This window comes from Denticeps clupeoides, unplaced genomic scaffold (genome assembly GCF_900700375.1).
Source record: "Denticeps clupeoides unplaced genomic scaffold, fDenClu1.1, whole genome shotgun sequence".
Taxonomy (NCBI): domain Eukaryota; kingdom Metazoa; phylum Chordata; class Actinopteri; order Clupeiformes; family Denticipitidae; genus Denticeps; species Denticeps clupeoides.
The window spans coordinates 39,302-53,705 of NW_021630121.1; the positions used below are offsets into that span (position 1 = coordinate 39,302).

A 14,404-nucleotide genomic window follows, 5' to 3' on the forward strand; every position below is an offset into this window, starting at 1 on the left:
TGGAGATGTTCCTGTGAGTGATCCTGCAAAGTTTAATTTAAATTTTTTTTTAAATTTTGTTCATTGTGAAACACTGCAGAACAGCACATGGTGACACAAAAGGGGCAGTGGTGGCCTAGTGGGTAAGGAAGTGGACCTGTAATTGGAAGGTTGTCGGTTCAAACCGCCAAGGTGCCACTGAGGTCCCCTTGATGAAGGTCCCGTCCCCACACACTGCTCCCCGGGCACCTGTCATGGTGCCCACTGTCACAAAGGGTGACGGTTAAATACAGAGGACTGTGTCATGTCATATGGGTATATATATATATATATATTTATTTCCCCTATATCCATGGGTGAAACCACTGCGGCAGGGAACGTGGACGTGGGTAGACCACCTCACCCTCCTACTACTCCTCATGTGTGATATGTACGGTGGTGGAAAGCACCAGAATAATAATAATTATGAAGATATTAAGAATAACAATGCTAAAACTTATGGTACAGCAATATTAATAAGGTCTAGATTGTCAGATCACTGAGAGATATAGAAAAACACACACAGAAGATATAAGTACACACACACACTGTTAAATCTACTATTCTGTGATATATGTATCATTGTGCTTCTTTGCAATGGTAATAAAGGCGCAAGTGAGTAAAAAGGCTGTGGTTGTGGCGCCCCCCTGTGGTGGTATTATCATGCACCACATTGTTTCGTGGTTGGTTATATATGTTGTGTGTAGATTTCATGAAAGTGAAAGAGAAGTAATTGTCACTTGTGGTACACAGCAGCACAGCACACGGTGCACACAGTGAAATATGTCCTCTGTATTTATCCATCACCCTGAGTGAGCAGTGGGCACCATGACAGGCGCCCGGGGAGCAGTGTGTGGGGACGGTACCGAGATCAAGGGGACCTTGCAACCGAACCGGCAACCTTCTGATTGGAGGGCCGCTTCCTTAACCACCATTGGCCACCACTGCCACCATTTCGGTCTATATTCCAACTCTTTAGGAAGATGATTGAGTAAAGCAGGTTAGGAAGATCTCCCACAGATACAACAGTAGATCATCAGGGCCAACGTGGAATACGCAGTTAAAGCACCATAAACCGGCACATTTCACAAGTGGTTTTTATTCCCTTTGATTCGTTTGTTTTTACGACCTAGCCACGAATAAATTGATAGAATGTATATATGTATTATTTTCATTAGAAATAAACTACACTCCTACTACATGCAGAACTATGCATGTGGCCGAAATGTTCACTGAAAGACCCTGGTGGTCTTCATGATGAGGCCTGTAGCCTCTGGTCGTGATGTCATCTAAAAACGTACAGTGAAACAAAGGCAGGGGTGGGGGTGGTTAGATGTGACAGCCCCACCCTGGCAGCCCCAACCTGTTGGACGTGTGAATTGGACCTGAGCTGTGTACTTTCACCTTAAGGTCAAAGGACATTCATTTTTGGCCGAAAATGTTCAAATATTGGACAGACAGGTGGTTTGAGAGAGGAGGTGGAGGTGGAGGCCTCAGACACAAGCTATCTCCAACGGGGGTAGAAGGAGCTGGCAGGGCGGGGCTGTCACATCTACCCCCCCCCCGCCTTTGTTCCACTTAACGAGCCTTTTCAAGGCGGGATTGACGTGAAACCAACATGGAGGATAAATTTGTGGGCACAAGCCAACATCCCTCTGATTGACTGTGGATGAAGTTCTGTGGATGCACAGACCTTCACAGACCTTCACAGTACACTTTCAAACAAGGCTGAGAACGTGGATTCTATTCTCTAAATTTATACAGAATAATGATGTTCAGACTTGTATAAGATAAGATCGACCTTTATTAGTCCCACAAGTGGGAAATTGCATTTGTCACAGCAGAAAGTGGATAGAAACAGAGGTAAATAACAGCAAAAAAATAAATCTATATATGTAAATATCTACAAATGTACAATTGAGATCTACACATGTGCAGTGGGTAAAGTAATGGGTAAAATGGGTAAAGTGCAGTGGGTACCCCTGTAATTACCGGTAATTACCGTGGTGTATTTGAAGTGTGTGTTTGTCTGTGTGTGTGTGGTCACCTGTGAGTTCTTTGTTATAGAGTCTGACAGCGGTTGGAAGAAAAGACCTTCTGTCAGAGTTTCCTGCATGGGGCGGGAGATGTTGTCCAGCAGGGAAAGTAAAGTGAAGTGATTGTCACATGTGATACACAGCAGCACAGCACACGGTGCACACAGTGAAATTTGTCCTCTGCATTTAACCATCACCCTGAGTGAGCAGTGGGCACCATGACAGGCGCCCGGGGAGCAGTGTGTGGGGACGGTGCTTTGCTCAGTGGCACCTCAGTGGTACCTTGGCAGATCGGGATTCAAACCAGCAACCTTCTGATTACGGGGCCGCTTCCTTAACCACTTCCTTAACCACTAGGCCACCACTGCCCCATGACACCATTCTCCTGTCACTCACCACTGGGTCCAGAGGGCATCCTAGAACAGAGCTGGCCCTCCGGATCAGGCTGTTCAGCCTCTTCCTGTCCCCAGCGGAGATGCTGCTACCCCAGCAGACCACACCATGAAAGATGGCTGATGCCACTACAGACTCATGGCCCCTGTACTGAGCCTCCGCACCAGGTCTAGCCTGCTCTGCCCTTCTTTATAGAGAGCATTTGTGTTGTGAGTCCAGTTTATTGTTCAGATGAACCCCAAGTACCTCAGTCAGATGTAGATCTGTATATAGATATACAAATACCGTCACATTAGCATATTGTCCATATTGCTGCAGAGTGATTCTGACCAACTACCTGTGGTGGCTAATCTCCATGAACCGGCATCTCAGCATAGTTGTAGAATTATCCTTAGTCAGATAAATGAAACTTTCCTTAAACTCAGTCCACTTCACACCGAACACTTCACACCAATTCTATCCACACTGCACTGGCTGGCGGTAAAATCTCATATAGACTATAAAATTATTTTATTAACATACTCCGCACTTCTCCACCTGCAGATGATCTGATGGGGTGCAGGTGTTGATAGTCCTAATCAGTCTGGGGGAGGAGCCTGAGGGAGGAACATGGGGGAGGAGCCTGGGGGAGGACCATTGGGGTGGAGTGCGGTTTCATATTCATCTTTCATGGATCAGGCGCGACCTTCACTTTCGTTTGTGTAGAAGGTCCGACGCCACCAGAGCAAGAAGAGCCGAGAACCCGAGCCAGAACCGTGATGTTGACGCAACTTCTGCTCACCTTCATCTTCGTTATGCTGGCCAATTGTTTTGATGGTAAAAAAAAACATAATATTAATGTCACAATTCATGTTGCAAATCAGTGGGAATCTTTCTTAGATCTGTCATGCTATTGATGATATTAGCATACAAGCACATTAATAATATATCTATTTTTAAATCAATTTGATCTTGTTTTATCTAACTATTTCTGAATTCATATCTGATTTATTTGATGTTTGAAGAAATGATTCATTTTGGTCATTAGTCCATCATTTTGTGCTTTCCTCTGCAGAGTGGATACCGAGTTCCCCCGAACTCTGTCTGCTGGGTGAGGATGTCAATAGGACCTTGTGTCACCTGTACTTGGCCCTCCGCTCCATTCGCAGAGCCATCCTGCATCTTGTTAAGGGTCTCCGCCTCCTGAGGAACGTCAGAAACAACAGTTCCGCCGCGGAGTCCCTGAAAAGACAAGGCCTGCTGCATCTCACCACGGTTCCGCTCGAGTTCTGCGGGAGCGGCCCTCACCTGCTCAACAGCGCCGCCGGCCTGTGCGCCTTTGCGGTACACGTCCTGCAGTCCCCCTTTCGCCACTGCCAGGAGACCCTGGTGGCCCAGCTGGATCCAGAGGACAGGGAGACCTGGGAGAGCGAGCAGAAGCTGCAGAGCGAAGGGACAAAGATGCTGAGCACATGGGCGGACCTGTAACTTATAAAATTCATGATCTGGTATGTTTGGTTCCTGAAATCACAGTCGACTGAGATCTAAATTCTACATTCATGCCGACAAAAGGCGTTTTTTTCTCAGCAGTGTGGTTTACTGAAGCTGCAGAACAACAGAGGCTCGTCGATAGAAGAAGATTAACAAGATACACAACATTCCCAACATTCCATTTTATACTCTTTGTCACTCATTTTATACTCTTTGTCATTTCGTTTTATTAAATATGCAACCAAAAAGCTGTATATTGAGTGTTTCAGCTTAGACAATAATATGAAGTACAATAACATTATTGTCATGAATATTATTATAACTGATGTCGTCGTTGTCATGGATACCTGAGCTGATCCATAAGCCCCATTCCTGACCGGCTGATGTTCAGAGAGCTAGATGGCACAAGGTGAGCCCAGAAAAGGGCGTGGCTGAGAGGAGGATTTGTGGGTTTAGAGGCAGGGCGTGCCTTTCTTCTGATGATGCTGGTATTTTGGCTGGATTAGAGAAACTTGTCATGCTCCTGCTCACTCGGAGTTCCGATAAATCCATTAGACAGAGATTTAAGAAGAAGGTGGTAAGAAGATCTCAAACTAAATGGCTTTTAGTCATTCATTTTTATTTCTTTTTCTTGGCCAATTTTAATTTAATTTCTGTGAAGCACATTGAACGACCTTTTTGTATGATTATGTGCTTTATAAATAAACATGCCGTGTGTCACAATTCATGCTGAATAAAAAGTGAAATTGAAGTGATGAACAGCACAGCAGATGGTGACACAACGTCCCTCTTCGTGACAGTGTGGGGAGCAGTGTGTGGGGACCTCTGTGGCACCTTGGCGGTTCGGGATTCGATCTGCAGCCGATTACGAACGAGGCCGCCACTACCCCGCTGTTTCACTGGTTCCAAAAAGCAGTGTTGGTGTTGGTTTTTGTGTCGTCTCTCCTCAGATGTCCACCAGGTTCACCAGGTCTGATCTTCAACCTTCCCAAGTTCTTTACACCCCCCCTCTGCTACGCTCCCTCCACCGGCTCCCAGTAGCTGCACGCATCAGGTTCTAAATACTGATGCTGGCCTACAAAGCCAAACATGGAGTAGCACCATCCTACCTCACAGCCCTTATTACACCTCACACTGCACCTGGTATACTCCGAGCCTCCAGTACTGCTCGCCTGGTCCCTCCATCTCTGAAGGTAAAAGGAAGACGCTCGTCTAGACTCTTCTCCATCTTGGCCCCTCGGTGGTGGAATGAACTTCCAGCTCAGTCACTGAGCACCTTCACACAGCAGCTCAAGACCTTCCTCTTTAGAGAAGATTTTGATGAACTTGTGACCTTCTTCTTGTCTGACTTCTGTATAGAAACTAGAACAGAGTGAATAAAAAGATTGTATTCATAGTTGGGGGTCCTAGTGAACCAGAACTGACCACTTCATCCATGGTGACATGGAAGCACGTTGTAAGTTGCTCTGGATATGGCCGTCTGCCAAGCGCCTTAAATGTAAATATAAATGTAAATGTGCTTGGCTCCTCTGTCCAATGGAGGGTTTGTGGGCGTGGCCTATCTAAAACGCAGCATGACCTGCATCTCCTGGAGATGGCCTTCACCAGCGGATGCCTGCAGGGGGCGTGGGAAACCACTTGTCCCATCATGCACCTTCCCCTGTGTTCGGGTCCCACGCCAATCGGCCAGTCAGCACGCAGCAGCGCAGCAGGAGAGTGTTTGAACGTTGGAAATTAAAAATCGGCTCCAGAAGTCGACATGTACACTATGCAGGGCGCAGGCTGCCAGCTGGGAACGGCGCCATGCTGGTTCCCGCCATGACGGGCGCTGAGGGTCTCACACACCCTCACTTCATTCCTCTCCACACACCTCAGCGAGCTTCAGAAGGCCCCAAACCAACCTTCTCCAGGCCAGGCAACATTTGGCAAGAAATCTCCGGAGCATATTTTTGGATCAGACGGTGTTACAGAATTCCTTGGCAGCCATTCACACACCTCGACGAAACCCATGTGAGCAGAGGGCAGCTGATTGGTCTGGACCGCCTGGTAACCTGACACCCTGCTGATGACCTCAGCCGTTGCATAACCCGGCATGCGAATATCCGGCAGCCTCATAACGCCGGTGAAGGATCCCGCTCATGTGGAGGTTCTTTTATTCGCCCTCCCGTCCCCCGAAAAAGACGGAAACTGTGGTGGGGAGAATGTTGCATACGGTCCAGATGCTGTCCCAGTAATAAAATGGCCATAAACGTATTAAAAATGAAATATTTTAATGCACACAGAGGAGGGGAACGTAGAAGATCGACAGAAACTCTCTTTTCCCAGAACACGGTGTAGTAACCCATGTATGAAGAACCAGGCACGTGTGCGTATTACTTATACGGTCGTTACAGTCATGTGGTCATTTCCACACTTATGATGAATGAAGAGAATAAAAAAGGAACCTTTGTTGGAGGGTCTGGGTGCTAGTAGCCTTAGTGTGTAAACACACTCGCCAGGTTCGCACCCCACTTACTACCATCGTGTCCCTGAGCAAGACACTTAACCCTGAGTGTCTCCAGGGGGGGACTGTCCCTGTAACTACTGATTGTAAGTCGCTCTGGTAAATGTCTTGATTTTGTCTTGTTGTGTTAAAAACCCCGTGGTGGGCGTGGCCTGTCGAGCAGACGCAGGCCACTGGTGGGCGTGGCCTATCAAGCAGACACCGTCCTGGGGTGGGCGTGGCCTGCCGCGCAGACGCCGTGCTCGGGTGGGCGTGGCCTGCTGCCGCTCTCGCAAGAGAAAAGGGCAAAAATGTGGAGTTCGCTAAAGCCGCCCGGAGTTCGCAGGGGGCGAGAAAATGAGTCGAAGGCAGAGCAAGTGACTGAGCGGCGCCGATAACCGCAGTAAGTCGTCATTATTATTATTAATTATAATAATAATAATAATAATAATAATATTCTTCTTCTTACCACGAATCATTATAAGAGTAAAAGCGGCGCTCTGAACCTGAACAGAAGGGTTTTATTTCTTCACCTCTCCCAGCAGTAAGCAGCGGCTGGCCTGGAGCTTCTAGGAGACATTCACTTCTTCAGGGAACCCGAGCAAATGACCTCGAGTGACCCCAGGAGCGGCAGGGGGACCCGCACAGGTACAATGACTGCAGCAGATGGACGCTGTCACCCATCACCCAGACATTACAGATGTGTGCTGGTTCTGGCGTCTGTAGACACGCTGGTCAGCATTCTAAAATAAATAAAGCAGGAGACTCCAGAAGGTCAGTCAAAGTCAGCCATGAGGTGATAACGTCTGGACCTCCGCCATCGTGGTGGGGTATAATCCTGAAGATGTTGACTAATGAGCAACAGGGACTGGTAGAAGAATACAGAAGTTCCACGTTCTTCTCCCCAGGTTAGGCTGAGGATGCCATTGGTGGTCCTGAGCAGTCGAGGTGTCCAATCTTTCTCTTCAGCAGCTGAAGGAGCTGGTTATTAAAAATCGTACCTTTGGTTCTGTAGGATTCGGTTGTGTAGTGTGCAGTGTTGACGGTTGCCATGGTAACCCGATTGACAAAGTTCCGTGGATGCAGAATGAAACGTCCAGTTGCCACGACTCGACTTCCAGACAAATTCACCCGGAGACTCTTCACAGACCTGGCAACCCGTGTTGCAGGTTTCAGTTTTGCGTGTTCGGTGTTGGAATAACCGAGTGAGTAGTTATGTACGAATGAAGGGTGAGGCCTGAGATGTGAAGCAGAACCAGAGCTCCACCCACGGGGTAAACATTGTTCTAGAAGGGCCCTGGCACGCCTGCTGTGTGGAAAAACATGTTTTCCCCGTAATTATTTTCTGCTGAATTGGCCAAAACGGCGCATGATTTATCAAACATTGATGATGCTGCTGCAGCGCGAGTCCAGGGGTCTTCTAGGAAACGTGGCTTCTCAGTTAGCAGGGTTCTTGAGCCAGAAGCCAAGATTAGCCCTTCGTGGAACACTCTCTCCACCAGGATCGCGTTTAGCACAACCCAGCTCTCCCTAGAGTGTCCGGGCCAGAATGGTGGGGTCAGTCTCCGTAGAGAGCAGTAAATCCCCAAATTCTAGCTCAATTCTAAAGGCTTGTAGTCCAACAAGATCGTTGTGTTCTTCAGTAGAACGTCACCAGTCCTCACCATGTCTGCTCACTACCAACACCCCCAACTCTTACCTGCTCTCATTCTGTAAACTCCAGATGGACACGTGTGGCCTTGCAGGTTCCCCCTTCCAGGAGGTTCTCCAGCTCTCTTCTCTGTTCTTGGTTCAGAATCGTCCTGGTCCCAGAAAGATCTCTGGTGACTCTCCCTCTCTGTCGTCCTCTCTGTCTCAGGTTGTGGTGGCCTGCTGGTCCTGGCGGCGTTGGTGGCCTCGGTCAGTGGCCTCCTGCTGGGCTACGAAATGGGACTGATCTCGGGCGCCGTGCTCCAGCTGCGGGACGCCCTGTCCCTGTCCTGCCGGAGCCAGGAGCTGCTGGTCAGCTCCTTCCTGCTGGGCGCGCTTCTGCTCTCGCTGGCAGGGGGCGCCATTCTGGACCGCTGGGGGCGCAAGTTCGCCATCGTGCTGACGGCCGTGCTGGTGGCGGCGGGCACGCTGGTGAGGGTGTGCGGGAGCTCGCTGCCGGCCCTCGTGCTGGGCCGGACGGTGGTGGGCATGGCGGTGGCGCTCTCCGGCACCGCGTCGTGCCTCTACATCGCCGAGGTGGCGCCGCAGGCCTGGCGCGGCCGCCTGGTGTGTCTGTACGAGCTGATGGTGGTTCTGGGCGTGCTGCTGGGCTTTGGGCTGAGCTGGGGGTTCTCCGGCGTGACGGACGGCTGGCGGTACACGTTCGCTGCGGCTCTGCCGCCTGCCGTGACCCAGGCGGTGGCCATGCACTTCCTGCCGCAGAGTCCACGCTTCCTGCTGCTGCGTGGGAGGGAGAAGGAAGCCCGTGCCGTGCTCACGCGCCTGCGGGGCCCGTCGCCAGGGGCCGCCGCCGTGGACGAGGAGCTGAGGGCCATCCAGGCCGCGCTGAATGCCGAGAGACAGCACGGCTTCCTGGACCTCTTCCGTTGCCACGACAACATGCGACAGCGCTTACTGGTGGGCGTGGTTCTGGTGTTTCTTCAACAAATGACCGGTCAGCCCAATCTGCTCTCCTACGCCTCCACTGTCCTCCATCACATGGGTTTCCATAGCGACCAGGCAGCCACGCTTGCCTCCACGGGATTGGGTGTGGTCAAAGTGGGCGGCACCATCCCTGCTATCCTACTAGTGGACCGAGTGGGATCCAAGGCTTTTCTTTGTGTGGGCGCTGCTGTCATGACTTTCTCTCTAACAGCCTTGGGAATGGCAACCATGCAGAGCCACACCCAAGTTGTCAGCCTTTGTCAGAGCCCAGCAGGACTAAACCACACCCCCTGGGGGCGGGGAGAAAACCAGGCCGGCAAACCGGTGGGACTGTACCAGCTGAAGCTAAACCACACCCACCTCAGAATGAACCCCGCCCCAAGAACTGAGACTAGTGACACCCAGGTTAATGGGAACAGGAGTCTGCTGGAGGACATCTTCGTGGACGTGGCTCATGAAGGCGTGGCTCCATCTCTGAAGTGGATCTCATTGGTCAGTCTTCTTGTATATGTGGCAGCGTTCTCCTTCAGCCTGGGACCAAGTAAGAACCCTTTATATTTTTAACCTTAGCAGTATGTGGTTTTAATATTTTAATGACCACCCATAAAAACGTCACACTCAGACATCATCTGTATACAGAAGGACGATAAAACAGCGCTTAAATGACCAAACAGGACGAATATATGAAGTTGTGATGACCCCACCATGTTACATGGGCATTAACCTTCCGGCCTGTGTGTTCTCCTCAGTGGTGTATGTGGTTCTCAGTGAGATCTTTCCTACTGGGATCAGGGGGAAAGCCGTGTCCGTTGTCTCAGCCTTCAACTGGGCCACAAACCTCCTTGTGTCGGTCACATTCCTCACACTTTCAGGTACAACGCCTATGTGGCTCATTGTTGGACCAAGAACTGCTAATAATATCCTACAATTTGCTCACAAACCCACCAAATTTAGAGTTTTAGAGATTCTAGAGTAGCAGGACTTACTGGCCCTGATCTCCATCTCTGTAGAGACTGTGGGCCTGTCCACCGTGATCTTCTCCTACGCTGCCATGAGCTTCGTTCTGCTGATGTTCGTTCTCCTCTGCATCCCAGAGACCAAGGGTCGATCCCTGGAACAGATCTCTAAAGATCTCGCCATAAGGTCTGGATTTTTTACACTCTTTTTACATGGTAGGAGAAAGTTTAGTCACATTAGATCTAGTCCCACCTGACGAGTGTCCAACCAGTCACACAGTCCAAATACAGTCAGGTCCATAAATATTGGAACATCAACACAATGTTAACATTTTTGGCTCTATACACCACCACAATGGAACGAACAAGATGTGCTTTAACTGCAGACTATCAGCTTTTATTTGAGGGTGAACGGTGTAGGAATTACAACAGTTTGCATATGTGCCTCCCACTTGTTAAGGGACCAAAAGTAATGGGACAATTGGCTTCTCAGCTGTTCCATGGCCAGGTGTGTGTTATTCCCTCATTATCCCAATTACAATGAGCAGATAAAAGGTCCAGAGTTAATTTCAAGTGTGCTATTTGCATTTGGAATCTGTTGCTGTCAACTGTCAAGATGAGATCCAAAGAGCTGTCACTATCAGTGAAGCCATCATTAGGCTGAAAAAACAAAAGACACATATCAGAGAGATAGCAGATAAACATTAGGCGCGGCCAAAACAACAGTTTGGAACATTCTCAAAAAGAAGGAACGCACCGGTGAGCTCAGCAACACTAAAAGACCCGGAAGACAACGGAAAACAACTGTGGTGGATGACCGAAGAATCCTTTCCCTGGTGAAGAAAACACCCTTCACAACAGTTGGCTGGATCAAGAACTCTCTCCAGGAGGTAGGTGTATCTGTGTCAAAGTCAACAATCAAGAGAAGACTCCACCAGTGTGAATACAGAGGGTTCACCACAAGATGTAAACCATTGGTGAGCCCCAAAAACAGGAAGGCCAGATTAGAGTTTGCCAAACAACATCTAAAAAAGCCTTCACAGTTCTGGAACAACATCAACCAAGATCAACTTGTACCGGAGTGATGGGAAGAGAAAAGAAGAACTGCTCCTGATCCTAAGCATACCACCTCATCAGTGAAGCACGGTGCTGGAAATGTCATGGCGTGGGCATGTATGGCTGCCAGTGGAACTGGTTCTCTTGTATTTATTGATGATGTGACTGCTGACAAAAGCAGCACAATGAATTCTGAAGTTTTTCAGGCAATGTTATCTGCTCACATTCAGCCAAATGCCTCAGAACTCATTGGACTGCGCTTCACAGTGCAGATGGACAATGACCCAAAGCATACTGCAAAAGCAACCAAAGGGAAAGAAGTGGACTGTTTTGCAATGGCCAAGTCAATCACCTGACCTGAATCCAATTGAACATGCATTTCACTTGCTGAAGACAAAACTGAAGGGAAAATGCCCCAGGAACTGAAGACTGTTGCAGTAGAGGCCTGGAAGAGCATCACCAGGGATGAAACCCAACGTCTAGTGATGTCTATGGTTTCCAGACTTCAGGCTGTAATTGACTGCAAAGGATTTGCAACCAAGTATTGAAATGCATAAGTTTGATTTATGGCTCTTATTCTGTCCCATTACTTTTGGTCACTTAACAAGTGGGAGGCACATATGCAAACTGTTGTAATTCCTACACCGTTCACTCAAATAAAAGCTGATAGTCTGCAGTTAAAGCACATCTTGTTCGTTTCATTTGATATCCATTGTGGTGGTGTACAGAGCCAAAAATGTTAACATTGTGTCAATGTCCCATTATTTATGGACCTGACTGTACCCTCTGAACCCATGACCTCCTCCTCTGATGCCCCTTCCTTCAACTTCCTCAGTGTAGCACCACCTTCTCAACCCTGATGGTATGTTCCACCAGACCAGTAGTGATTTCAATCACCACACGCTCACGAACATTCACAGCTACATGAACATTGAACTGTAGACGGCGAGCAAACACCCCTAAAACCCACGTTTCCTCCATCTTCTGCTCCCCAGAAATCACCTGTTGAAAAGATGGAGGCCCAAGGTGGACGAGCATCTGGAGGCGAAAGGTTTTCGCCCGGCGTAAGGCGGGAACGAGAGGCGGAGCCTCCCTCTTCTAATCAGGCCAGTTTGTAGGAAGGCCGCAGCGACAGAATAATCTACAACACTGACACACCTCGCACTATCACCTCAGAAGTCGGGGCCAGACCAAGGTCCCCTTGTGTAGACCTGAGTTTGTCTTGACCTTTCACCTGTTGTAAGTTTTGGATTCGCTCCTGTTTTAAATAAACCTGCTTTTTAGTACAGATTTGTACAAAAATAACAACATGGTGTCTTCTCATCTTGTCCCACAACTCACGCTGTCCTCTGTGCTAATCACACAGAGTCTGTGCTCCGGCCCCACCATCCGTTCCACCTACCAGCACCCACTTTCTAACAAGACCAGTTTACACGCTTGAAATACACACACGAAACACTCGGCTCTGACAATGAATAAACTTTACTTTACTTTACTCTGCAGACGCTTTAATCCAAAGCGACTTACAAGAGGACGACACCAGCAATTCTCATTCTGTTTCTATAAATTGTGAGTCAAAAAACTAAGAGCCCTGATAAGGCCGAACTTGTCAGGAATAGAACATGCCGGGGACTTGTTACGTGCTGGATGAATCTATATTTATTAATTTATTTTGTATGTGTGTGTGTGTGTGTGTGTGTGTGTGCGTGTGTGTAAGTGTTAGATTCGTCTGAAATACTTTTTGAACAAGTGGGTTTCCAACTGCTTCTTAAAGGTGCTGGTAGTCGAATGGAGCAGGACAAGTTGTCCCACCAGCCAGGGACAACACAGGAGAACAGAGTCGATTGGGACCGGAGACCCTGTGAAGAGGGAATTTTCACTCTCATTTCTGGCGTGCAGGAGTGTATCTGGCTAGTAGTGTGTTAGTGTGTTTACAGCCCTGTAGGCAGCATCAAGGATTTAAACTGGATGCGAGCAGCTACCAGGAGCCAGTGGAGAGAGGTGAGGAGAGGCGGGACGTGGGTGTATTTTGGCTGATTGAAGATGAGACGGGCGGCCACGTTTTGGATCATCTGGAGGGGTTTTATGGTGACCGCAGAGGCTCCAGCCAGGAGAGAGTTACAATAGTCCAGTTTGGAGATGACCGTTGCCTGGACGAGGAGCTGCGTAGCCTGTTGTGAGAGAAAAGGCCGAATCTTGCGAATGTTGTAGAGAGTGAACCTGCAGGATCTGGAGATCGCAGCAACATGATGGTTCAGACTCAGTTTGTCGTCAATCCAAATTCCAGACGCCGTGGGTGTTAACAGTAGCGAGCTGAGTTGAATTGGGAGGTTTTGCTGAGAGGAATTGTTGCTCGGAAAGATCAGAATCTCGGTTTTGGATAGGTTGAGTTGGAGGTGTCGCTCAGACATCCATGCCGATATGTCAGAGAGACAGGCTGAGATTTCTGTAGTAATAGTGGTATCTTCTGGTGGAAAGACAAATAGAGCTGGGTGTCATCAGCATAGGAGTGATAAGAGAAGCCATGTGATTGGATGGTGTGATCAAGAGAGCGAGTGTATATTGAGAATAGAAGGGGGCCAAGGACAGAGCCTTGTGGAACCCCTGTGGTTACCCTAGAAAGGACAGATGTCTCACCTCCCCATAATACCTTGGACCTGTCTTGAAGGTAAGAGGTGAACCAATATAGTACGGTTCCTGTCATTCCTAAATCTGAGAGTGTGGTGAGAAGAATTTCGTGATTAACTGTGTCAAAGGCAGCAGATAGATCAAGTAAGATGAGAACAGATGATCTGCAGGCAGCTCTTGCAGCATGAAGGTCATCCACCATTGCCAGGAGGGAGGTTTCAGTCGAATGTCCTTTCCTGAAACCAGACTGAAAAGGGTCAAGAAGCTTGTGGAGAAATGAAGAAAGTTGAGCCAGGACGGCTCCTGTGCGTTGCTGGCATGCTGAGAAGTGTGAGGTTGGATGCCGAGATGAAATTTTGGAAATCAGCTGTTTCTGGCTTGAGGAGGTCGAGGTTGAAGTCTCCCAGTAGCACAAGGGGCAGGTCCTCATCCATAATCGTGGAGAGGGTTGTGTCTAGTTCCTCTACAAAGATCTCCAGTGGACCTGGAGGCCGATATACAGCAACTATGGACATTTTTAACGGATGCGTAATAGTTACTGCATGGATTTCACAACTGGTAGTCGGTGAATCTCTATTCCCTGGAAATGAGCAAGCCTGTGCTCCCTCCCCTGCCAGTGGGGCGGGGGGTATGAGAGATGTAGAAGTCTGTGGAAAGGGCTGCAGGTGTAGCGGAGTCGTGGGGGGCAGATCCAGGTCGGGGCAGTGGCGGCGGTCTAGCGGTTAAGGAAG

General features: G+C 48.8%; 1 protein-coding gene across 3 annotated transcripts; it reads left to right on the plus strand.

Annotated features, from left to right (window-relative positions):
• Positions 1–6,688: 6,688 nt before the first annotated feature.
• slc2a12 (solute carrier family 2 member 12) lies at positions 6,689–12,350 on the plus strand. 3 transcript variants are annotated; one of them, XM_028969367.1, is made up of 6 exons: positions 6,689–6,802; positions 6,942–7,047; positions 8,258–9,574; positions 9,783–9,905; positions 10,044–10,176; positions 12,041–12,350. In XM_028969367.1, exons 2-6 carry the CDS (start codon positions 7,005–7,007, stop codon positions 12,111–12,113), a joined length of 1,689 nt encoding a protein of 562 aa, XP_028825200.1. In that variant the 5' UTR covers positions 6,689–6,802; positions 6,942–7,004; the 3' UTR covers positions 12,114–12,350. The 3 variants fall into 3 exon arrangements, with proteins under 3 accessions (XP_028825200.1, XP_028825202.1, XP_028825201.1); XM_028969368.1 differs by having other exon boundaries at positions 6,708–6,802; positions 6,945–7,047; XM_028969369.1 differs by lacking the exons at positions 9,783–9,905; positions 10,044–10,176 and having other exon boundaries at positions 12,041–12,190.
• Positions 12,351–14,404: the final 2,054 nt, after the last annotated feature.

Coding starts and splice junctions, on each gene's coding strand:
- slc2a12 (XM_028969367.1), top strand. CDS start 7,005: ATGACCTCGAGTGACCCCAGGAGCGGCAGGGGGACCCGCACAG. Junction 7,048..8,257: donor CGGCAGGGGGACCCGCACAG/GTACAATGACTG, acceptor TCTCTGTCTCAG/GTTGTGGTGGCCTGCTGGTC. Junction 9,906..10,043: donor CACATTCCTCACACTTTCAG/GTACAACGCCTA, acceptor CCATCTCTGTAG/AGACTGTGGGCCTGTCCACC.